The 26,142-nt window shown below is 43.5% G+C and overlaps 1 protein-coding gene across 2 annotated transcripts in view; it reads right to left on the bottom strand.

The window, feature by feature from the left end:
- The window catches only part of LOC310843599 (galactosylgalactosylxylosylprotein 3-beta-glucuronosyltransferase 1-like), a 59,487-nt gene that overhangs the window by 11,417 nt on the left and 21,928 nt on the right, over positions 1-26,142 (bottom strand). Inside the window, exons 2-7 of one of the 2 annotated variants that reach the window (XM_083737191.1) lie at positions 17,943-18,042; positions 12,488-12,709; positions 6,638-6,782; positions 5,943-6,478; positions 2,900-3,196; positions 2,186-2,292 (exon numbers count right to left, since the gene is read on the bottom strand). In XM_083737191.1, coding sequence (XP_083593317.1) covers positions 2,206-2,292; positions 2,900-3,196; positions 5,943-6,478; positions 6,638-6,749 — 1,032 coding nt within the window. In that variant the 5' untranslated portion in view covers positions 6,750-6,782; positions 12,488-12,709; positions 17,943-18,042 and the 3' untranslated portion in view covers positions 2,186-2,205. The remainder of the gene's footprint in view (positions 1-2,185; positions 2,293-2,899; positions 3,197-5,942; positions 6,479-6,637; positions 6,783-12,487; positions 12,710-17,942; positions 18,043-26,142) is intronic. The other variant, XM_083737192.1, reaches the window with a different exon arrangement.

Here is a 26,142-nt window from a genome sequence, read left to right as displayed (position 1 = left end):
TGACTTCTTATGTTCCACACTCAGCATTTAGTTTGGCTCCCAATTCAGGTCATATTTTTTTCCACGCTGCTTTCCCTCTTTAATCTACAAGCCAAACCCAAGATGGACAACAACCCATTTTTATATGCACAGAGAATTAGGGCACCGTCTTTCAGAAACTCTGACATAAATCCTGTTGGAATTAACCGGAACAGAAGCCTCAGTCCCTGAAAAGCCGTGTTTCGGAGTCGTCAGCAGATACTAATTCCCCTCACTTTGTTACGCTGCTCCAAAGGCTTTACAATATGTCCTTTCTGTGAAGCCAGGATCAGATTTGTAGTCCCTGACCTCTGCCAGGCTATGATGGCGCTGCCCGAGGGTAACAAACTTGGGCCAAGAGGGCTTTATCGTTTCAGTTCGCAAAGATAGCTAAACTAGGATTTTCTCAACAAATCGTCTCTTCTTTTTTTGTAAAAAAAACCCTAAAAACCACAAAGAAGCTAATATTTTGGAGAACAAAGAAGTATTTATGCTGCAGTGCTGCATATAGGTTGTTTCAGATTCTTGCCTTTGGGCAAGTTTAACTATTAAAGGAAATCAAGCCTTCCCTACCTTTGCCTTCCAAGTCCATTCCACCGGCTGAACCTAATGCTGTGATGTAGAATTCATTTCAAGGAGGTCCCTTGCGGCATGAACTGTGGTTACATGACATACATAGCTAAAGGAAAACCTTTGCAAGACTAAATTAACCATTGCCTATGCCCTGGAGACTGCCCTGACTCTTATTTACACAGCCAAACACTTTATAAGAATCTGTACCAGAGGTTGTTCCTATCATGGGCTGAGTCAGAGCCACTCCAGACTGGGCAATTTGGGTTTTTTCCCCCTGTGGTGTATTTTGCAATATGTCATTGTCCCCAAAATGGTACATTAATGCCGCATTTGTACTGGATCATTCTGCTTTATACCTGTTCTGCTTCTCCAACATTACCACTTGGAAGGGCACTCTTGTGCTATAGAACAGCAATGACGAGATGAAAAACAAACAAAAACCCAGCAACATTTTCAGTTTTAAAAAAATTACAGGGTTTCTGCAGAAGCTAGAGGGCATGGAAGTAGGATCCTGTAGAATTGCCCAAATATCATCATGAGCACAAATCATTATGGCATCTGCAAAGGCCCTGAGTTCCAGTAAGTTAGGATACATTAATGCCATACATGTAAAGCACCATGAATACCACTTTAAATTGCCACAACTTTCTCTAAAGAGTTGTAAATTTTTTTAGGAGACCTCTGTTTCCTTCCCAGGTCAAAAATTCCCAGAGTGGTTTAACAGCCAATTCCTCTTCACAGGGAACTCTGGGAACTGGAGTTTTGTGAGGGGAATACAGGGGTCTCCTAAAAACTCTCAGCACCCTTAACAAACTACAGCTCCCAGAATTATTTGAGGGAAGCCATGGCTGTATCATAGCGCTTTAAATTTATGGTGTGAATGTGGCTGTCAAAGATAGTTAGGATGACTGAAATATCTTAATGTTTTCAGGTTCTGCATCCTACATGTAAGTTATTCAGAAGAGCTATTCACAAGCCCACAATGAAGTACAGACACATGCAAACATGGGCGTAGCCAGGATTTTTGTTGGGAGGTAGGGGGCAGAACCTTAGTTAGCTATGTATTTTTCTTGATTTAGGGTGGGGCAGCTGTACTTCCCTGTGTTAGAATTCCTGATCCATGACTGCAGTCATGGGATTTTTGTATTTCACAGGACGGTATATGTTTTGACTCCACTGAGTGGGAAGTGATGGAGACAGGATGTTTGTGTTACTGTGTTCCGTGAAGTGGGCCTACTGTCCTTTGTTCTTTTCCTCTTTGCTGTCTGATGCTAGAGAGAGAGGGAGCCATGTTGCAGTGCTCCGTGTGTGTTTATATGTAAATAAAGTAGATTAGCCAACATGCCGAGTTGCTGAGGTCTGTCATGCAATGCTGCGAAGACTCTGTGGATCCCTAAGTGTGCCGGTATTGGCTGGCATCGGTCGCTGTGATGTTCGGGCAGAAGAAAGCTTTTGAAGCTCCCGAACAATCGACCAGGAGGGAGAGAACATGCCAGTTGGGCATGTGTCTCTGCTAGGGTCCTACTCAAGTGTAGGCTGAACTCCTGACACCCTGCCCCCCCCTTTAGCTATGCCCATGCATGCAAATACTTACAGAATAAGGTGATTTCCCGATTACACCTCCACCCTTGGATCTGTGAATCCGCGTTTGCCTTCATTAACCAGTGTTGGTCTTTCTGTCCTCGTGTGCCAGACCAAGACCTACAGAGAGAATGTGCACCTTATTAGGATGTCATGGCTAAACCTGAAGGCAAATATTGGCAAATATGCACGGCAGCCATTCATGAAGCCTATGGAATGTATAAATCTGAACTGAAAGTATACTTCTGTCTGAACAGAAGAATCTCTGGAACATGTATATATCGATAGGCGCTGCAAGCCTTGGTGGAAGGGCATGTTGATACTGCTCTTTCTATTAATGAATTAAATGTATTTTCCACCCTTTGTCACAAGATCTCAGGGCAGTTCACAGAATAAAATATAAGACAAAAACACCAAGTAATTAATTAAATCAAAAAACAAAACAAAGCAATAACCTTCCTTTTAAAAGAAGAAACAGGATTTCGCAAAAAAACAAAATCAATTAAATAACAATCACTCCTACTAATGTGGGATTCATTTGAGTTGAGGTAATTTTAATCTGTTTTAGTTTTTTAACTGTGTACTTAAATTAGGCTTGTAATTTTATTGCTTATCTTTCTGTAAACTGCTTTGAGGTGGGTTTTGTTTGTTTTTTACAATCAAGCAGGATATAAATTTTATGAAACAAACATTCAGGCCATGCTAACCTTTGTGCAGTTGTGCTAACCTTTGTGCAGTTGGCGGCTCTGGGCTCCAATCCATCCATCGTAACCAGATCCTTCAGCAGGCTAGTTTCTTGGTAACCTTCTTTCACTCCATCCAGCTTGAAAGTGGCCTGAGGTTTCTCCAGGATCAGCCTGAGGCTGATGGCAAAGCCAGCCATGTCGATGGCAAAGGGCCGGTTAGGGTCGAACACGACCTTCCAGCCCACCACTTTGCCTGCCGGGCTCACCTTTGGGGACTCGTACCTGAGGCCTCCGGCAAAGGCGACTGGCCAGACGGACACCTTCTTTGTGTAGCGCATCTGCTTGTCAGAAAGAAAACAAAATTGTGATGGCCGTTCCTCTGAGAATTCCTCAAGCGTTCCACTTTGATTCCTCCGACTTCCCTTCTATGCACCCACCTTCTAAAAAGCCCGACAGGTTAATGAGCACAGCAATAGCGTTGTAAAACAACGGTAGCACAAACAGCACAATCCTAACCATGTCTACTCAGAAATAAATCCCATTGAATCCAATGGGGTTATGCGCCCAAGTAACTGGAGCTAGGATTGCAGCCTACACTTCATGCTTACTCAGAAATATGCCCCATTTTTTTCAATGGGCGGCAGTGTGCAAAGGATTGCAACTGATGGTTGTGATTGATAATAGTTCTTGCACCTTTATTTTTAGATCTTATTATGATTTACTTGGAAATAATTTAAATTTGGCTGTGTACTTTCTGATGCATTTTATTTTTATGCCTTTTTATGTTTGGAATTTAGTGATGTATGGAAGTGAGACCTGGACCATAAAGAAGGCTGAACACCGAAGAATTGATGCTTTTGAATTATGGTGCTGGAGGAGACTCTTGAGAGTCCTGTGGACTGCAAGAAGATCAAACCTATCCATTCTTAAGGAAATCAGCTCTGAGTGATCACTGGAAGGACAGATCTTGAAGCTGAGGCTCCAATACTTTGGCCACCTCATGAGAAGAGAAGACTCCCTGATGTTGGGAAAGATGGAGGGCACAAGGAGAAGGGGACAACAGAGGACGAGATGGTTGGACAGTGTTCTCGAAGCTACCAGCATGAGTTTGACCAAACTGCGGGAGGCAGTGGAAGACAGGAGTGCCTGGCGTGCTCTGGTCCATGGGGTCATGAAGAGTCGGAAACAACTAAACGACTAAACAACAAATGTTTGGAATTAATAATAATAATAAATAATAAAAAAAATTATTTATATCCCACCCTCCCCAGCCGAAGCCGGGCTCAGGTCGGCTAACAACAATAAAATAGTACAATATTCTAAAAACATTTCATTATAAAAATTAATTAAAATCAAATTGTTGGCAACCATTAAGCTAAGGTTCTGTGGAGATTGCCAAAGGAGGGAGTCAGGCTGCGCCCTGACCAAAGGCCTGGTGGAACAGCTCTGAATTATGTAAATCTTTTCATGTTGTAAGCTGCCTTGAACATGGATTTAACTATGGAAAGGCAGCATGCAAATAAAATGAGGAGGAGGATGAACGTAAGGTGGATGAGGTCAGTGGTCCATCTAGGCCAGCATCTTGCTCTCATAGTGGCCAACCAGGTGCCCATGAGAAGTCTGTACGTAGGCCCTGAGCACAGGACCACTCTCCTCTGCTAAGGTTTCCAGCAACTGGTATTCAGGAGCATTCCTACCTCTGACTGTGGAGCTAACCATCGTAGTGAGTAGCCACCGATAGCCTGATCATCCATTAGTTTGCCTAATCCTCTTTAAAAAGGGTAGTTGGTAACTATTACTACCCCTTGTAGGAGCAAGTTCCATAGCTGAACTGTGTGAAGAATTATTTTCTTTCATCTTCCAACCTTAAACTTCAGTGGATAACCATGAGGTCTAGTGTTATGAGAGAGGGAATTTTTTTTTATTCTCTAACCGGTTTCTCCACAGCATACACAATCTTACACACTACACAACATCACAGATTTGTAGAGTCCAGGAATATTTTGCCCAACATGGGACTTGAATCCACAGCCCTGAGATTAAGAGTCTCATGCTCTACTGACTGAGCTACCCTTCAGGGTACTTCTATCCTGTTGCCTGTTCTCTAAATTAAAAAGCCCCATGTATATTAACCTTTCCACACAGAGAAGTTTCTCCATCCCCTCGATCATTCTGGTTGCCGTTTCCTGAACCTTTTCCAACTTTACAATATCCTTTTGGAGGTGAGATGACCAGAACCGCTGTACACAGTATTCCAAATTTGGCTGCGCGGTAGATTTGTTTCATGATATTCTATTGGCAGTTTTATTTTCAATTCCCTTCCTAATGGTCCCTAGCATGGAACTTGCCTTTGCACAGCTGCTGCAAACTGGGAGTAGAAACCGAAGGTCTGTCACTGCAAGCTAGGATGCCATGAGCATGCACATGAAATTCAGATTTTGTACTTCACTTTAAGGTTGTTTACAATGATTTACATTTGCCATTTTGCCACTCATTCTCTCAGTTTGGAGAGGTCCGTCTATTTTATTGTAGAAAATCCTTTTCTTGTTTTAATGACCCTGAACTGTTTAGTGTCAGCAGCAAACTGAATTACCTTACTGCTCACCTTGATCAATTATGAACATGTTAAAAAGCACAAGGTCCATTACTGATCTTTGGGGGTGGGCCCACACTTTCTACATCCATCCATTGGGAGAACTGACCACTTATTTCTGCTCTCTGCTTACCGATCCACAAGAGGACCTCACTTCTTATTTCATGACTGCTAAGCATAATCAGGTGTCCTTGGTGAGGTACTTTGTCAAGAGTTAGCTAACTGTTGTTTACAATGACTGGCTGAAGCTCTTGAGGATTTCATACAGGCCTATCTTTTATTTTAGACATGCAGGGGATCCAATCTGGGACCTTTGGGATTAAAAACAAGTGCTCTACCACTGAGCTCCAGCACCTCTCATTTGTCATATGGCTGGCATCTCTTCCTATCCACCCAAATAAAGCTCTCCACTAAAGCGAGGCAATGCACTCAACCAATGTGCCTAAATAATGGACCCAAAGATGAAACAATCCTAAACTCGAGTCTCATACCTCTTCAAAGAGCTCTAGGCTATAGGTGTTGTCATCATCAGCAAAGTAGACCACACCCTCTGGTGGTGGTGTGGTGCCGAAATTCTCCCTCAGCCAATGCAGTCCAAGATTCCTCTGCAATGTGCCCCTTGGTTTGTGAGATGGGAGCCAGGAAGGGTTCTTCAGACTCTTAGGAGTCTCAACGTTCAGGTGCGTAAAATTGATCCCTGTCTTCTCCAGCAGATTGGATACTAGGTTGGTCCTTCTGGGAGCATCTTCCACCACCACCCAGTGGAGGTTCTGCACGTGGAGGAAAGTATTGGCCAGACGGGTCAGCTCAGCCTTCTGCACTGGCCGGCTGTAGGTAGGGGTGATCACAAAGATGGCAGGCAGAGCCTCTGACCATGGGGGAGGCCTGGAGTACACATAGCTCCGGATTATTTTTGGAGCTGCCCCAACAGCCGGCTGCCGAGCACATGATGAGAGTCCATCCTCCCTTGTGAGCGATGTGCTATTATTGAAGAGAGATTTGGCCGTCACGTTTTCATCTGTTTCCTCTAAGGCAAGTCGAATAGAGAGAATAAATCATAAAACACCCACTGCAGTGCCACTGAGACCTTCACCACATTCACATTTGTATTTTAATTATCCCCGAGCACTGTAATTGCTATGGGGGAAAAAGAAGCTCTTTGTAAGCTTGGGCCTGGTACACTTACTTCTCAGAATGCTGAGGTAGCGGGTAGTTGGGTACTGATGCCACAATGTAAGAAGAAGACCCCATGGCAAAGCAATCAGAAGTGTAGTGAGAAGGTTACGTCTCCTCAGCATGCTGCAGAGATGTCCCACTGCCCAGGCATCTCCCTACATTTCGAACAAAGTAGCGGGGGGAGATATAAAAGTGTATGGATAAATATAATGACACTTGGAATGCACTTGTAAAATTATAATTCTTTGTTAATAATTATATACTCGTCGGAATAATAGCATTACTTATATACCTAAATACCGTATTGTATTACAGTCCCCCCCCCCCATTTATTATTTCATCTGCATTTTCAAAAACAGGAACAGGGAGCATACTTAGCCCCTTCCCTCTCCCTGTTCCCTTCCACCCTTATCCTGGATCCTTTGCTTTTCTACTACTCTGCGTAATCCACATCTTTTTAATCATCCAGTTTGTTATCTATTAAAAACTCTATTTCATCTCTGCTAGATTTACTAAAGTTCTGCTAAGCTATGTATTTGTTTATACTGGTTCTTAAAATATTCAATAAACATTATCAATTCCTCCTTTTTTTACTTATATTCATTTCCTCTTATCCTGTACGTCAGACCAGCCAGTTTCGCATACTGAAGCATTTTACACAGGTTGCCTTCCTTAGTGGGTACTATACCTGTTCTCCACCTTTGTGCCAATAAGGTTCTAGCTGCGGCAGTGGTGTATAGTAATAAACTCTTTTGTTTTTTGGGGACCTCCGCTGTTATCATCCCCAAGAGGAAAATCACAGGTGGGGAAAGTTTTCTTAATTATCTTTTAAAAATTCATTATATATAGTTTCTCAATATTCCTTAATTACTTTACAGGACCACCACGTGTGGAAAAAAATCCCTCATTTTCATTACACTTCCAACATTTACCTTTTTCTTTTTTATACATTTTCACCAATCTTGTGGGGGTTTTATACCATCTGTGGGTCATTTTCATCATATTTTCTTTTATTGCAAAACATGTCGTGAAATTCATATTTATTTTCCACAACTTTCCCCATAATTCATAATCAATATTGTGACCCACATCTTGTGCCCACTTAATCATTTCACAAATTCATTGTTAGTTGTATTGTACAGCTGTATTGTATTATGGTTTAAAGCACCTTTTTGTTTTCCTTTTTTCCTTTCTTTTACTTTATTTGTCCACTGAAAATTTTCGCATATGTTTATGTGTGTGTGTGTGTGTGTGTGTGTGTGTGTGTGTGTGAGATTTCTATCCCTGACAATGTGCTCTGTTTGCTCCGAGTTCTGCTATATCCCCACATACCTGGTTTTCTATTCTACTTAGCGAAGGCATATTCCTGAGATCATTCTTTCTAGGTTTTTCAGTAGCGAATGACTTTTACTCTTTACACCTAAGGTTTGAATGTTTAATGACTGTATTGATGCCTGCATATGTGTAACCTTGATGACTGAAGGCTATATACTTTATATGTTTCATTTCCATGTAATAAACCATGGGTAGGCAAACTAAGGCCCAGGGGCCGGATCTGGCCCAATCTCCTTCTAAATCCGGCCTGCGGACGGTCCAGGAATCAGTGTGTTTTTACATGAGTAGAATGTGTCCTTTTATTTAAAATGCATCTCTGGGTTATTAGGGACGCATATGAATTTGTTCACCCCCCCAATTTGTTCCGGCCCCCCACAAGGTCTGAGGGACAGTGGACTGGCCCCCTGCTGAAAAGTTTGCTGACCCCTGTAATAAACCAATCTTTATTTACATTCTGGCGTACAAACGTCTTTGAGCCTAAGGGTGAAAGGAGTACACCGTTTTAAATGGAGGCATGTACTGACTCCTTGCAAAATTTTCCAGTCCTCTCAGAGCTGTATGCTGAAGACGCATGTGTGGTAGGTGTGTATGTGGGTTCAGACATACACCTTGTAAAGTGAGACTACAGTTTCAGTCCAATTCTCCATAGAGTTTGCTTCTGCAAAGTGACTCTTATCCACATCCTGCACACGATAATTTCTTCATTTGCCCCTTGAAGTAGTAAACTCTTACATATGTAGTCCAAAGGTAAAAAGAAAAACCTGAATATTGTATATAATTTTTACTTGCAAGAGATTTCACATTTTGGTAAGGGTTTGTAACTGGGTTCCATCCATTGGCCAAAGAAGCAACAGTTGCAATGAATTTGTTCACTTGCCAGAAAGAACAATCTGCTCCAATTGTCAGTTACTCTAGGACTGCAGAACTGAAGGGGAACTTCACTGGATTTTCCATGGAGGATACACTCTATTGTTGAAGGAAAGTAAATCTATTTCCTTCTCTTAAGCTTCTTGTTAATGCATGTGTTGCTGTAAACAACCAGAGGGCCCTGTTTGTGTAGCAATCTAGCCAGCATTTGTTGGTAGCTCTCTGCCTAAGTTAACTCCACTCCTAAAAGCTGAGTCTTTTTTTTTACTGTTCTGTCTTCTATTTCTTCCCTTCTATCTCCATGCATCCTGTAAATAGTTCCTGCATGAATAAAACCTTTGAATTCCAGATCTTGATTATTCTAATCTAATCCACCCAAGCTGCAAGGTCTGTTAACACCTCTTGCCTTTCAGAAAACCTGGCACCATCCACTGGCTGAGAAGGTGCAGCTGTTCCAGTGCTTCTCCACCCCCTTCCTTCACTCTGTATTCCTTTTGTATAATGTCTGTTAGACTGTAAGCCCAAGGATAGGCAGAGTCTTATTTTGTAAGCTTTGTACAATACATAGAAAAAAAGAGGCAATTTATAATAGTGCTAAATAATGGTGATGAGAATGATGTTGCTAGGTATAAGAACTTGCAGGCGACAACATACTTTTTTTTATTTTTGTGAAATCCTAGCACTTACAGATGCTTTCTGCGAAACCCCGGCTGGATTTTCTGCTATTATCTGCAAGAAACCTGAGACAGGCACTCACACAGAACTGTCAACTTTTACATTCAGCTCTCTGTGGCATTGACTCTATCAAGAAATACTTGGGAATTATTTCAGGTGTTAGTCCCACGCTCTAACAGCTGCCTTAATACATTTTGCCCCAGAACGCTCTGAGACCGGAAGTGAGCTTGTCATAGACATTAGGGATGTGCATGAGATTCAGACAAACCCTGAATCCTGAGCTGAAGCTGCTTTGGGAAAGATTCTTGTCTGAAACAGAATGGGGTCTTTCCAAAGTGCCCTGAAGTGAAGCTGGGGCAACCAAAGTGATTTGGAATGCTTTGGATATTCAGGCAAAAGGCTAAAGTGAAATCTTTCCTCCCAACTTCACCATATGCGGAAAACTCTACAGAGGTGAGGGAGAGGGTGGAATGGGAGCCATTGCTTTTGGAGCCATTCTCTTGGCTCTCAGATTTGAAGTGCCTGCTAGCTGTGCCTGCCACCCAGTTGCTAAGTGAGCCCCCAGACCACCAAGTCCAAACTCCAGTGGCAGCCCCCTGAAATGAGCCATCATTGGCAGCAGCAGCATTTTACGTTTAAGATAATACTTCATTTTCTTGCTAATTATGGCACTTTAAATGTGCATTCTATACCTGACCTCCTTTAGTAATGTTTCATTTTGAAATGTCTAAGAAAATATTTTGTCTTAATTTTGCTGAGTTAAATGTGTATTCTGTATTTGACCTTCTTCCGTAATGTTTTATTTTGAAATCATTTAGATAGCATTCTATTTTCTTGTTAATTACGTTGTTTTCATACAATCATAGAATTCTGGAGTTGGAAGGGATCGTCTATTCCAGCGCCCAGCAATGCAGGTATACACAGCTGTCCCATACGGGGATCGAAGATCACTGAGTATATATATTTTATATTTGAACCTCTTCTGTAAGAAGTTCTGCTTTATTTTTTAATGTTCTATTTGACGTTTTAATGTAGGCTTGTTAACAACTTTGAGATTTTCCCCTATTTATAAATAGAAATGAAAAATAATGATAATCAGAGGGAATAATCTTACCAGTGTTTTCCAATCACAGCAATGCATCACCTTGATCTGCTCTGCGCTTTTGCTAGTTCTGCTACTGATGCTTGCTTACTTGGAAAATGTTGGGCATTTAACTCCTTCTGCCTTTGCCAATGCCACGCATCCACTCCCATTAAATCAACTCTGCACTTAAGTTTCTGTGGCTTTTAGTGCCAACTGAGCATCAAACAAGCCTGAAGCTGTTTTTCCTTTCCTTATAACTTATAGCCTATGCACCTGTCTTTCTGGTATTTTGTAAGTTACTTTCCTAAAGACAACTCTACCATGCATGCCATTTTCATGCAAAATTGTTGCCTGCAAAATGTCAGGGATGGGGGAATGACTCCCTTTTAGTTCTCCTCAAGAAAATCAACTTTAAAAAGTACCCAGCACAAAAGCCCCTGCACCAATCCTTTTGAATTATGGCAGCTTTCTTGCTTTGGGACACCTGTCTGATATGTATTATTTTCACACACAATTATTTTCACACCTATTGCCCACAAAACAATAGGGGAATTAAGTTAACTCTTTTTAAAACCACCTCCAAACTGTAAATGCTGCCCTGGCAGGTAAAGCACTGCAGATGTATTTTGGCAGAATTCATCCTCTTAGAAATGCCTGAAAACTTCATCCATTTCTGCCAAAAACAAACAAACTGGTCAATATTTTAATCAGGCAAGAGACATGAAAATGAAACAAATATTGGTCTTAATTCATGAACTGAAATTCAAGCATGAACTAACGGAAAATGGGCGGGGAATCTTTTTTAGCTTGAAGGCCATATTCTCTTGTGGATTTTGCCAGAAAAATCATTGTTTCCTTAGCTACTGGGATGTGATAATGCATCCATACAAAGTACATCCTGACAGGGAGCAAATGCTGAAAACAATGGAGCTTGGGGAGAGGAACAGGTTTGACTCCACACTCCTAGACAGTCCCATGAGTGTAAAAAGTGAACCATTGCCACTCTGTTGCAGCTGAACCAGCGAAAACATGTTTAATAAATCAGCACTCTTATGGTCTGATCCTTAGTTCTGAGTAAATATGCCAGGATTGCAGCTAATTGCTTCTCTCTCTCTGTGTGTGTACACACATAAATTAAACAATATTTGTTTTTTAAAATATGGATCTCTTTAGAGATATGGCTCTCCAAAGAAGTTACTATGCTGGACCATCTTTTTCTTCAAACACTGAAAGCATAGGATTCCCATCTTCTTTCTTCTGTACTAATGCTATTGACACCTGAGCAAGAGGCAAAACTTCAGCGGGTGAAGCTTTTCCCTTAACTGAATTCCCACTCTAGAAAAAGGCTCAGATGTGGCAGCAGTTTTGTTTGTCATAAAGGTGCCAAAAGGCCCTGATGGAAAGAACCCAGCAAGTCTAACGAACTGTCAGCTCTACGTGCAAACAAGCAACGGACATCTTCCATAATCAGTCTCATAATTACATTCAGTTACCTAGTTCCGGGTAGAGGAACAAAAACAGTTTCAGCAGTGTGTCAAGTTTGTTTGTTCTTTTATGAAATACTTTCAAGTTAGCCAGCAAAAGCAGAACACTGGAAGCAGTAGCTGCAAGAGCAGACTGATAGGCAGGAACAGAGTAGCTACGTCATAATCCTGTCAGCCATTTCCAATCCCTCTCTAGGATTGCAGTTTTGCTGATCAAGGCTGACAGGAGTCCAGGAACATCTCAGGGACCACAGGTATCTCACCCCTGAGTCAGAGCTGTGATTCTCCTGTCCCTGTCCGCAATATGTAACTGCTGACAGTTTTGAAATTTAGGAGAAAACCCTATTCATAATAACGGCACTCCTTCCCTTGCTAGGCGAGCACACCTCATCAGCCATGCTGCAAAATGACTCACCAGTTATCTGTCACAACAGAGGGCATGCCTTGACACCAATGGCTTTGAAGAAGAGAGTCTAGCTGGCAGGTTTGTTTAGCCCCCTGGCCTTCCTGGGATCTGCCAGGAGTTGGTGTCCTCTGAGATGCTCCTCAGCTGCAGAGTGTATACATTTGGCACTTCCTTGCAGGCCTTCTTCCACATTCCTGTCTGTCAGGGGGGGACGGTGCTTTCTCTGGAGGCCTAAGCAGACACAAACCTCATTAGTCACAAAGCAAAGTTTCTCACCTGCTTGGAAGAAATACGACCGTGGCCGTTCCTGATACGAAAAGCACAACTACAAGTATTTCATTTGAAAAGCTGATTCACATACTTACCAGGCATCTTCGTGAGTCCCTGTGCTACAGCCATACGTTTACAAAGTCAATTACGTCATTGCTTTTAAAAAAACAAAAACTATTGCTAAAAGATTGGATATTTTTTTAAAAAATAGCTCTATCTTGTTCTCTCTAGGCTGAGTACATACATAGGTGCTTCAAGCCTTTCCTCAGATGACAGGTTTAACTTGAGCTCTGAATCTTTTCTGATTTAGCAACATGCTCCTGGAACTGTTATGTTCCTAGTAATCTACATGAGGCCTTGCCAGTGCAGCATAAAACATATTATTCCTGCTTGAGCCTTGGGTAGAATGTTTCCACAAACCAGAATTGAACTGGCCTTTTGTGCTGGAGTGTCGCATAGCTGACTCACATTCAGTTTGTTCTTCAACACGAGTCCAATCTTCACTTTACATGTGCACAGCTAGTCTTCCTTCCAGTGTTTAATTAGTGTTCTTTCCAAAGTTTACAGTGACATTTGAGAAAGACCAAGCAGTCATCATCAGTCTAGTGCTCCAATTGATGTCAATAATTTTGCCATTTTACCCCATCGTATAAAAAGGGAATGTTCTGAATGGGAAGGAGAGCACTTTCGCCATGACGACACACCTTTGCCAGCATGCACTCAATCCTCAAGAATATTAGGGTCGTCCTACTAGATCAGACGAGGGACGCAGGTGGCGCTGTGGGTTAAAGCCTCAGCGCCTAGGACTTGCCGATCAAAAGGTCGGCGGTTCGAATCCCTGCGGCGGGGTGCGCTCCCGCTGCTCGGTTCCAGCGCCTGCCAACCTAGCAGTTCGAAAGCACCTCCGGGTGCAAGTAGATAAATAGGGATTGCTTACCAGCGGGAAGGTAAACGGCGTTTCCGTGTGCGGGTCTGGCTCGCCAGAGCAGCGATGTCACGCTGGCCACGTGACCCGGAAGTGTCTCCGGACAGCGCTGGCCCCTGGCCTCTTAAGTGAGATGGGCGCACAACCCCAGAGTCTGTCAAGACTGGCCCGTACGGGTAGGGGTACCTTTACCTTTACTAGATCAGACCAAAGGCCTATCTAGTCCAGCATCCTGTTCTCACAGCAGATAACCAGATGCCTATGGAAACTCCACAAACAGGATAGGAGGACAAACACTCCCCCCCACTTGTTATGCCTAGCACCTTGTATTCAGAGGCACACTGCCTCTGACACTGAAGGCAGCACAAAGCCATCATGACTGGTATCCATTGTTAGGCTTATTCCCCATGAATCTGTCTAGCCCCCTTTTCAAGCTCTGGAAGTTGGTGGGCATTATTACTCCTTCTTGTGGGAATGAATTCCATAGTTAAATGATGCACTGTGTGAATAAATACTTCTTTTGTCTGCTGTCAGTCTTTCAACATTCAGCTTCATTGGGTTTTAGTGTTACAGAGAGGGAGAAAAACATCTCTCTCCATTCATAATGCTATACACCTTCAGGTCAGCTCTGGGTGCCCAGTGTGTGCTTGTGCTGTACCGCCCCTAATATTCCACTTAAAAACCTGGGAATGGAAAAATGCCATGAGAAGTTTTGAGAGTTAATGGCGTTCTGCAAAAACTCAAGCAACTTTTGTTAGGAGTTTAGAAGAACTGTGAAGGGCAGTGGCATATCATAAAAACAGATGAATGGAAAACAATTAATGCAAATGAGACACTGGGAGACATAGAGAATGACTAAAGAACTATATGCAACAGGGAAAGATCCACAGCTGGCAGGGGAAAATGCTATTGTGAGTGTGCATTTAAATATACCAGGGACAAAAGAAATCCGAACAATGATGTAACTTGTTCTCATTACTAGAAGCAGAGGGCAAAACGGTTAATAGTGAGCAGCGAAAGCAGTTGTGTTTAAAACAGATTCCCAGATTAATTATGGAAAGGAGTGGGATGATGCATTCATGACACATAATGATGATGAACTACTTCCTGTTCCAACTGTATCAAGGGACAAACACAAACAGATTTAAACGAGCCAGCCTGGATAACTTGTTCCAAATCATATTTTGGATCTCTGAATACAATACATGCACAGAATAGAGCAGTTAACACAACATTTTCACCCGGTCCCTTTACTTTTTCTTGCAAAGACCCATATCACTGAGAAACGTGCTCACATGGCAACATCCCTTTAATTAACATGGTGTCAGATTTGTAATGTCTGAATGCACTAGATACTTTCTAGAGGGCTTTGCTCAGGAGCAATGAAATAACAGCAACCAGCGGCTGCTTTTTTTGACGTTTCACATTCTAAATGCTGCTCTAAAAACTATGATTTCAAAAGTACGCCTACAGGACTCAAAGGATGAACAAACCAGTGTCTGGAAACACATCATGCAAGTATACTGGTCAGGTGGTCACAACTGGTTACATTTGGGTGGCCACTTATACAAAGAGTCAAAAAATGTGAACTACATCACCAAAAAGAGATAAAAATGGGGCAGATGTGCATGACATTTGCCTATACACTAGTATTAATAGTTTAAATGAAGCTTATAAATGTTGGAAGAGCCTCTGAAAGCTAGGATCAGAAATGAGCTCTTATCACTCCCTCTTCCCTTTCATCACCTTTCTTCTTTTCTGAGGTTTCCTCTTCTCAGCTCCCATATCTGTTAATACCTGCTTCGGAACTTCATTCCTAACCACCTATAACAACATTCACCGGCCGAATGATGGATGCCTTCAATATGCTGCCTAAGATCCTTGAGCCGATTTCCAATTATACACGTCTCGCTTTAATTTCAGTCATCCATCATCCGTTTTCCTTTTATATAGAGATATCTAAAGGAGAGCTTCATAATTAAAAGTTTGAGACGCAGCCTTTGAAACAGATGCTTCCCCTTTAACTTAAGTGTTCCTGTCGTCTACGCAACCAGCTAATAATTGTGGGTGGGGGTTATGAGTCAGAAGGGTTGGCTAAATAAGCATGGGGAACCTGTAGCCCTCCAGATGTGTTGGCCAACATCTCCCATCATCCCAGCCCAGTGGTCAAGCTGTCTGGGGCTGATGGGAGATGACTATAGTCCAGCATCATTTGGCAGACCACAGGTTCCCATCCCTGTATTCAAGGAAAGCAAGTATTGGTTTCAAGTCAAAGAGGTAAAATGAATATAATTTTGTATGTGAAGAAGAGGAGGAGGAGGAGGAGGAGGAGGAGAAGGAGAAGGAGGAGACTCTTGGAATTAGCAGCCATTCAAAGATTGTTGACAGTGTGAACAAGCATGCTTTAGATCTGTCATTCTACACATATCTGCCCATATCTTTACAAGCAAAATCTCTCCGTAGGAAGCAGATCTGCATATCCATCTACGTGGAGCCCCAAGAAAAAGCACAGAGCACAACCTTCCATTTCACATGCTACACTCGGCAGGTTCGTTTTGAACAGTTAAGTATGATACTCAAATTATGGAGCAATTAATTTTAACCAGCTGCAAAGGTAAAGGGTGTGACAGCCTGTATACATGCCAGACAAGGGATTAAAGAAATCTGGCTACGTGACACAATTGGCCACATATATTTGTTACGTTTGTCCCTCAAAGCCAGTTTCTATAAAAACTTTATTGGATAAGACATGATGTTATATACCGTATTTTTCGCCCTATAGGATGCACCGTCCCATAAGGCGCACCTAGTTTTTTTGGGGGGGGGGAATAAAGGGGGAAAAAATTGTTTCCCCCCCAGGCACGGAGCTGGGGCGGGGGAAGCCTGAGCTTCCCCCGACCCCAGCCCCCAGAACAGGCAACTCTCCGCAAGCCGTGGGAGCCCGCACTTGCAGAGATCTGCGCGAAGCCTGGAGAGCGAGAGGGGTCGGTGCTCCAGGCTTCAGCGAAAGCCTGCATTCGCCCCATAGGACGCACACACATTTCCCCTTCATTTTTGGAGGGGAAAAAGTGCGTCCTATGGGGTGAAAAATACGGTAAATATGTGGTTCTTTTTGAGGTGACGAATTTTTTCCCCTTCTTTTTTGGGCTTTTTTCCCTTCTTTTTTGTGCTTTTTTGTGCTTAATTTTGTTATACTTACCTTTACTGTATGATTGTATTTTAAACTAATAAAGATTTATATTTTTTTAAAAAAAACAAAACAAGCAAACGAAAAGAAAGCCAGTTTCTGTAATCGTTGGCCTTGGCAGCTGGGTTGCTGTCCAACTGCTCGTTATTTTCATTCTAGCTGCGTATATGAAATTGGCCCATACAGGGGGAGATGACTGGGATGGACGCTCTGATGGTGGCGATGAGAAGGAAAGGGGCTTTAAACCTCCAACTGCTGTTTATCTGGATTAGGCCCTTGCGCATAGTATTTATACTGGAAAGAAACATCCCCTTAATAGCAATGGAAGACATCCTAATGCAAAAAACACATTTGGGTGGCCCAGTCTTTGCTGTGGTAGGCAAAGTTCCCAAACTGGATCATTCATATATGGACATATATATGAGCCTCTCTCTTTCTTCCCCAGGGTGAATGGAGCCAAAATCACCTCTCACCAGTGTAACTACAACGCTTAGGTCAAATTCACCTCATACTTTTAAAGCATGTGGCTTTCCCCCAAATAATCCTGAGAACTACACCCTAAAGAGCTACAATTCCCAGCACCCTTAACAAACTACAGTTCCCAGGATTCTTTGGGGGGAGCTATGCGATCTTAGGGAGGGGAAAAAACACCTTTCTATCTGTACGTAGAAAGTGATTTTGGCCCTGATCACACTATGAAAGCAAGAAACAACCCTCCCTTCTCTGCATTAAACCTTTCCTGAAAGGATCACACACAAGGACATGCTTAAGTACACACCCCTCTGATTAAAGTTCAAACTTAACACACAGCTGTATGTTTTATATCAAACAAACATCTCGCTTTGCTCTCAGAGGGCAGTGAATCTGGGTCAGCCTGTAAATGCTTTATCACATATTTGTAACCAGCTGTGTGATGATGCCAAGAAATAAATAGGAACATTAATTTCAAGAGTGGGATTAAGGCCCTTTTCTCTATGCACCAGGCATGTGGTTGGTGTGCAGATCTGTGTGGAGCCTGGAAGGGAATTTGAAGTTTTTTGGTTGGTGAGATTCACACAAATATCTGGTGCGCCTTACGTTACCTTTAATGCAAACTGATAGGCAGAAACTGCAGTCCAGGAATACATTGGAGGCCAGCTTTTCTAATCTTCCTACATCCCTCTAACGAAAACCAAACCAAACCTAGGAGAAGAAAAAGAGGAAGGAAGTTTAATAAAAGTTTTGCCATGCTCATGAAAACCAATTATTTATTTGTGCCACAGAGTATTTAATTGCAGAAAGATAAAACATGTTTTCTTTCCTTAAAAATGGTGCAAACTGTGTCTTTCAAAGGGAGAGTTTAAATCTATGACCCTTAATGATGACTGGAAGATCTGCACTCAAGTGTATTAGGCTGGTTGAGACAGTAGGTGAGGTTGGAGGTGGACTTTCTGCTATGTGCTCATTCCAGTGGTGGAAATGGCATTGGGCAGGATCTCAAACATAGGAGGGACCCCCATATGAGGTCTGTGTTGGTTGGCAAAGAAAAAATTGTTATATGAAAAGGAAAGTTCCTGGATGCCAAGATCCATGCTTGGGGCAAGGACTCTTTGGAGAGAGAACACCAGCAGAGATTTAAAATCACAAAATATGCAGCAAAGTAAAGCATGGAAATACAGGCTGTTAGACCTTTACAATATGCCCTTGTGAGTTCCTTCCAAAGTTTCCCTCTTCCCCCAGCATAGAAAAAGACCACACATTTGGTAAGTTAAAAATGGATTACTTAATAACTCAGATTCATGTGCTTTTCCATATAGAAGTCAGAAAAGCTGCACAGGCAGTAAAACTCGTCTTAGTTACTGTGGTGAAAGAACCTGAATTATTGGTATAGGAACACAAGCATGGCTTGTGAAAGCCATGTGGTCTGAGCTGCAGCAACCATCTCAGATCTCCTCACGCCTTGAGCTTCTCTGGTAGACCGAAGGAACAAAGACTTGATGGCACAGTCCCTCCCAAGGTGAGCTAAGTCTGGCAGGACAGCTTACTTTATGGTCTTAACCCCTTCATGCATAAGATTTAAGCATGTTGGTTATATGAGTCTAGTTATTCCACAGTCTGGAGGTGACACACCAACCTAAGTGCATTTTCCCTGCCACTTTCCTAATCGCAAAAGACACTTTTAAAAAAGAATTGGACTGGTAGCGCTTGGGCAACAGAATGCTTTAATCCACTTTCATTGTGGAAACCTAAACTTCCCACTATCCACCTCACAAAGCTATGAGAGTCTGGAGGTACCCTCTAGCATCCAGAGACTCAAACCAGGTTTGGACATATCCTTAGTGAGCTGCCTAGGTCTGTCGATACTCAGGCCTCAGAGCCATGGAAAACCAGTCCCTGTGATTGGCAGCCTCTGTATAGGCCAGGCCTGTATTGCCCAGAACAACAAGAACAAGAAGAAGGACAAGAACAAGAACAGGATATTGGGCTTCTGTCCAGGCCTGATCAACATATCAGTGGCCTTTGCCCACTGCACATCAGATTCAGCCCTAGTTTAGCACAGACCCTGCTCAAGTCAAGTTCTAGTGCCAGACAGCAAGGCTCTTCCTGGGCCTGGTTTCAAGTCCAGCCATGTATGGCCCAGCCCTGACATTCAGATATGCACCACTTGAGTATTTTTGCTTTTAAAAAAACATAACAGGGCAGGCAAATAACCTGCCCATCTGGCCTTAACAACAACACTGGAAAACTTGGAGAAGTGACTCTTTTTTTCTTTCTTTTTCTTTTAAACTAAACAGGACACTGTGCTGGTGAGTACAGATGTGTCTGCCTTAAAATTTGTCACCAGTTGGTGAAACAAAGTCAGTATTACAAGTCCCAAGCCCGGATGCACGAGCTGCAGTCAGCTGCATTTCACAGGCAAGCGTGCATTTGTGGGCCTGTGCCAGAAAGGATCTAATCAGATCTGCGCAAATGAATCCCGCACTCATTCGGTGCCTTGTAAACATGCGCAGAAATTTGCCGCAGCTCGATGTGCCGGTTGTTTCCTGCTCTGCGGCTTCTTTCCCCCGGCAGCCCATAAACACCCTGAGAAAGTCCATGCAGATTTCATGAGTTGTTGGTGCTGGAAGATGCAGGCAGAAGGCAGAGCGGGGAGCCTTTCCTCCATTATTGATGAGGCTGACCTCTCTTCAGACAAGGGATGCATAATTCATGCCGGCTCGGGTGTCTGTGGTGCTTGGCAGCTCTTCTTTCTGCTCCCTGAAATCAGGAGCAACTTCCTGTTGCCCACTGCCACCCTCCTCCCTCCACATCCCACTTGGAAGGGAAGGGCCATAGCTCAGGGGCAGATCATGTGCCCAGCATGTAGAAGGTCCCAGTTTCAATCCCTGGCATCTCCATCCCTGTCTGATATTCCAGAGAACAGCTGCCAGTCAGTGTAGACAATACTGAACTAGATTGTCAGGGGACTGCCATCGGAACAGGGAAGGGAGGGAGAGGGGCGGTTGGGACACAGAGAACCTTCGAAAATCTTGCCAAGCAGTTCCTCTTCCTGCGGTGGGGAAAGCCACTCCTCCAGTGGGGAAGAGAGGAAGGGACCAGAGAATGCTGCTGGGAGCCCCAGCGCCGCACCTCATCAGTCTGAGGGTGGGGAAAGCCACAACTCCAGGGTTAAGGAGGGGAAAGGGCTAGAGGATGCTGCTGGGAGCCTCAGCACCACACCTGGTCAAGCCGGCCAGGAGGGAAGCACGCCTCTTCCGTCGCCCACCTTGCGCAGAGGTGTAAAATGCAAAGAAGGAATGAAAAGGCTGGGGGTGACTAAGCTCTTATGTTGGGGGAGGACACAGAAACGACCACTCCCGGATTTTGCTAGCGATTGAGGCAGACATGAACTTGTGGTTCTGCACTGTAAATAGTTTTGCACCATAATAAAACCTGTAAAAGACAGGTCGGAATCCTGACTGGTTACTCGCGAGCAACCACCATTGCCATCTGACATAGATGGACTAACGGTCTCAGCATAAGGCAGTTTCCTACTATCTCAGAACAAGCAGATGTTGTGATATGGGGTCAAGAACAGAATTTGCTATAGATCTGTATCTTTTCACCCCCTGCCTGCTTCAAAACACCCAGGGTTAATTTTTTTCTATTTAAAGTATTTTCCTTGTGCAACGAAAGATGCCGTCATTACCGAGCGAGAGTTGTGTGCATTCCAGATATCTCTTTGGCCGAATAATGCTTGCTATCAGGATACTGTGTTTTCCCCAGCAGCTACACAGCGGTGTTTTTATTACTAGGGGGAAAGCAGTTGTTTCTACTCCTCTGCTGTTAGTGTCAGTTGCAAAGGCGAGGGCTGTGTGAGATACAACTGTGCAGATGTTGTATGTACCGGCTGGAGAGTGCCTGAGAGGAGCACAACAGTTGTGTGATTCTCCACCTACCCACCTGTATCTTGAAGTGGTAACGTCACAGAATTGTGTCACATTTTCTGTGCCCCCTCCCCAAAGAGGTAGGTCAGCCCATAAATACACAACTGAGGGGTGGGTGGGTGTACAGGTCCTGGAAAATCCATACACAGGATATATATTCATTATCTACTTTATTTGTCACGTTTATATCCCACTTTTCCTCCAAGGAGCTCAAGGTGGTGAATGTGATCCTCTCCATCATTTAATCCTGACAACAATCCTGTGAGGTAGGCTAGGGTGAGAGGCAGTGACTGGCCCAAGGTCACCCAGTGAGCTTTGCGGCTGAGTGGAGATTTGAACCCTGGTCTTACAGGACACAGTCTGCAAAGGATAAAGTAAAGTTAAAGGGATCCCTGACCATTATTAGGTCTAGTCGTGGCTGACTCTGGGGTTGCGGTTCTCATCTCGCTTTATTGGCCGAGGGAGCCGGTGTACAGCTTCTGGGTCATGTGGCCAGCATGACTAAGCCACTTCTGGCGAACCAGAGCAGCGCACAGAAACACCGTTTACCTTCCCGCCAGAGCAGTACCTATTTATCTACTTGCACTTTGATGTGCTTTCGAACTGCTAGGTTGGCAGGAGCAGGGATCGAGCAACGGGAGCTCACCTGTCGCGGGGATTTGAACCGCCGACCTTCTGATCGGCAAGTCCTAGGCTCTGTGGTTTAACCCACAGTGCCACCCGCGTCCCTTTCTGCAAGGGATACACTGGCTAAAATATGAGGTTCCAAAGCTGGTGTTTGGTCTATGGTTATTTGAGCCTTGGTGGCTCATGCCTCCACATGCCACAGGCGGCTTTTATGAAACAGCTATCCAGCCTGATCACATTCTTATTCAGGTAACTCTGAAAATTGTGGCATGGAAGGTTGCATTGTCATAGGAAAATGGTAAAGTGCCAATAGACCATCAGATCCAAGGGAATGAAGTCAGTGGATCCCAAACCTTTCCCACAATGGACCACTGGAAAATACTTGGGGGTCTTGGTGGACCACTTAAATGATTTTTTTCTGCAGCTTGTAATGTGCTGGGCTACATTCCATGCGGTTTTTAATTGTATTTTTTATCGCCACTTTCATTTCTTAAATTGTATTTTACTATTTCACAATTTGAATTCTACAGAACTCAAATTGTAACCCAATAAAAATAAACACAAATGGTAATAGAAGCAATAAAAATACAATTGAAATCCACACAGATATTTTAATGCAGGCCCACCTTTCTTTCAGACCACCTGAAAGAAAACTTGCAGTTCACAGTTTGGTAGCTCCTGCAGTAGTTGATAGCTGGCTTCTTCCAGTATTCCCTGATCACACCCCTCTACCTACCTAGAATCACAGAGCTGGAAGGAACCCAAGGGTCATCTAGTCCAACCCCCTGTAATGAAGGACTCTCAGCTAAAGCATCCAGGACAGATGGCCGTCCAACCTCTGCTTAAAAGCCTCCAAGGAAGGAGAGTTCACAACCTCCCAAGGTAGACTGTTCCACTGTTGAACAGCTCTTACTCTCAGAAAGTTCTTCCTGGTGTTAGTTAGAATCTCCTTTTCCAAATGTTTAGACAGAATCTCCTTCCTTGTAACTTGAAGCCATTGGTTCTACCCTCCAGAGGAGGAGAATACAAGTTTGCTCCATCTTACAACATCTGACAGCCCTTGAGATATTTTAAGATGGCTATTGTATCTCCCCTCAGCTCCCTCTCTTTCAACTCTAAACATACCCAGCTCCCTCAATCATTCCTCAGAAGGATTGATTTCCGGACCCTTGATCATCTCGGTCGCCCTCCTCTGCACACATTCCAACTTATCAACGTCCTTCCTAAATTGTGGCGGTCCAGCTCTTCTGTGGAGGATGAACTGGTGCTTAGATTCCAAAAACATGGGATGCTTTGTACAAATTTGAACCTTTTTAATACTTGATTAGACCGGGGACACCAAATGGTAACACAGCAATCAACACTTAGCACCCATTCTGAAAAACGCAACGGAGCACAACCAATTTCTTTTCTTTTCTTAAAAAAATCCCACAGTACATTTTCCTGCCAGCACACTGCAGTGAGGAGAGCTATGTATGCAAAGACGTTCATCCCCTGTTATGCAAAGGGGAGGTGGGCTAACAAGGGGATTCAAATCAGCTACAGCAGATTTATCAGAGCGGGTTCAACATACTGTTTGAGATTACGGTTTATCCATATCATTCTATGGACTGTGGGAGCAGCTTGTGGCTGATGGAGCAGCTGGTCACCAGGCATAGATCACCCTAAGAAACAGGATAACACTGACTCAAGGAGGTAGCTACTGAGATGGAGTTCTGCTAATCATGGGCTTGGATTCTCCTTGCTCTTTCATTGTTATGCAGACTTAATGAGATAGTTGTTTAAGCAGATCCTCCCCCCAAAAAAAGAAACACATCTGTAATGAGCAGGTTTCTCACACTGCTTTCCACATCAGAGAACAGCTCTGCACAGATTCACCAAACTGGTCCTCTTGTTATCTGTATTGTGTCAGAGCTCAGCAGCACGTCAGGGATGTACTGCTTATAAGGGAAGAAAAAGTTGCAGCATCCAAAGCAAGAGGAGGCAGGAAAGGAGGCAATGGTCACTCTGTTACAACCTGCATGGGGGTGTCGATAGGAGCAGTGGCAGTATAAGGGCACTGGGTGCCAATTCCATTTATTTAGCACATTTTAACCCCACTTTCCCACAGGGCCCCATGGAGATAACATTGAATTATTTTTTTTAACTGTCAGTACAACACACACAGATACACACATACACATAGATATAGACTCATAGAATTGTAGAGTTGGAAAAGACCCTAGGTCAACCCCCTGCAATGGGGTTTACGGGACCGCCTCTCCTGGTAAGCCCCACAGAGGACCTTAAGGTCCATGAATAACCATAGTTTAGAGGTCCCGGGCCTAAGGAAGTCAGACTATCCTCCACCAGGGCTAGGGCCTTTTCAGGATTTAACCTCCTTCCGTCGGGCCTGTAAGACAGAGCTATTCTGCCTGGTCTTTAATTTGAATTCAGCCTGATCTTTTATTTCCCTTTATTTTATTTCGAACTGCTAGGTGGGCAGGAGCTGGGACTGAACAACGGGAGCTCACCCCGTCGCGGGGATTTGAACCGCCGACCTTCTGATCGGCAAGTCCTAGGCTCTGTGGTTTAACCCACAGCACCACCCACGTCCCGTTCCCTATTTAGCTGCCTCCTAATACAGATTGTCTAGGCCAGGGATAGGGAATCTGTGGCCCTCCAGATGCTGTTGGAGGCCAGCTCCCATCAGCTCTAGCCAGTATGGCTAATGGTCAGGGATAATAGAAGCTAGAGTCCAACCACATCTGGAGGGCTAGAGGTTGCCCTAGGGCACTCCACATAATACCACATTATGGTCATATAGGCAGGTGAGTTCCTGGCTAATAATACCCTGTATCTTAGCCCCAACCCCTGCAGCAAGCTCATTTGCTCCTCATTGCAGGTCCATGTCTTTTAGAAACACAGCACTCAACTACACAGCTGTAAATAAAACGTTTTAAACCTGTTGTAAAGTACAATATACAAATGTGACACTATATGCCGACACTGAGCCATGACAAATTCAATGTATTTTTCAAAGCGTTTTTTTTAAAAAAAGCATTTTCACAGTGTTTTTTTATGTGTGTGTAGATTCCACCACAGTTGCACCTCATGGTCCAGGAACTTCCTTCCAGCATTCTTGCATGAGCTATGCTTCATCACCATTAGGACAATCACAGGAAACACTTGGGAAGGTAAACAAAAGGCAGCCCTTCTCACCTAGTCTTAGGTTTATTCTGAACACATCCACTTATTACCTGGTTTGTGAAATTGGCTTTTGGTGGAGAGGCTAAATGAAGCTTTAGGGGGGTGGGAAGGAGAAAACAACAATAGTTTCAATTTACTGGAGCACTGCACTGAAAGATTTCTATCCTGTAGTTTGGCGGTAGGGCCTGAATAGAAGATTTTGTGAACATATAAGAACTGGAAAGGGACGCGGGTGGCACTGTGGTCTAAACCACAGAGCCTAGGGTTTGCCGATCAGAAGGTTGGCAGTTCGAATCCCCATGATGGGGTGAACTCCTGTTGTTCAGTCCCAGCTCCTGCCCACCTAGCAGTTCGAAAGCACATCAAGTGCCAGTAGATAAATAGGTATCACTCCGGCGGGAAGGTAAACAGTGTTTCTGTGTGCTGCTCTGGTTTCGCCAGAAGTGGCTTAGTCATGCTGGCCAAATGACCCAGAAGCTGTCTGCGGACAAACACCGGCTCCCTCGACCTACAGAGCGAGATGAGCGCACAACCCCAGAGTCGTCCACGACTGGACCTAACGGTTAGGGGTACCTTTACCTTTACCTAAGAACTAGAAGGCAATTTTTTCCCCTTTTTTTCAGCAGCTCAACTACACCAAACTTCAGAAATGGGCTTGCATGGACGTGTTGGTCCAAGATCTTTTGGTGCTGTGGTCTTTCAAATCATGTATTTTATATCTGACTTCACTTAGTAATACTTTCTTTTGAAATGTTTAAGATAATTGTTTTGTTAACTTTGCTCTGCTAAATGTACATTCTGCAGTTGACCTCCTCTGTAGTGTTTTGGGTTTTTTTTAAAAAAATGTTTAGGATAATATTTTTGTTTCCTGTTAATTATGTTTGAATGAGTGTTAATTGTATTTAAATGCATACTTTATATTTGACTTTCTTCAGTAATGTTTTGTTCTAGATTATTTTATTTGATGTTTTAAAGTAGTTTGTAAACTGATTTGAGACCCCCCCCATTAAAAATATAAAGCAGTATAGAAATGAATTTCATAATAATGATCATCATAATA

This window comes from Podarcis gaigeae (assembly GCF_964106915.1).
Source record: "Podarcis gaigeae genome assembly, chromosome: 4".
Lineage (NCBI taxonomy): Eukaryota > Metazoa > Chordata > Lepidosauria > Squamata > Lacertidae > Podarcis > Podarcis gaigeae.
The sequence above is the reverse complement of the archived record's forward strand: the minus strand, read 5'-3'. Positions and strand labels throughout refer to the sequence as shown.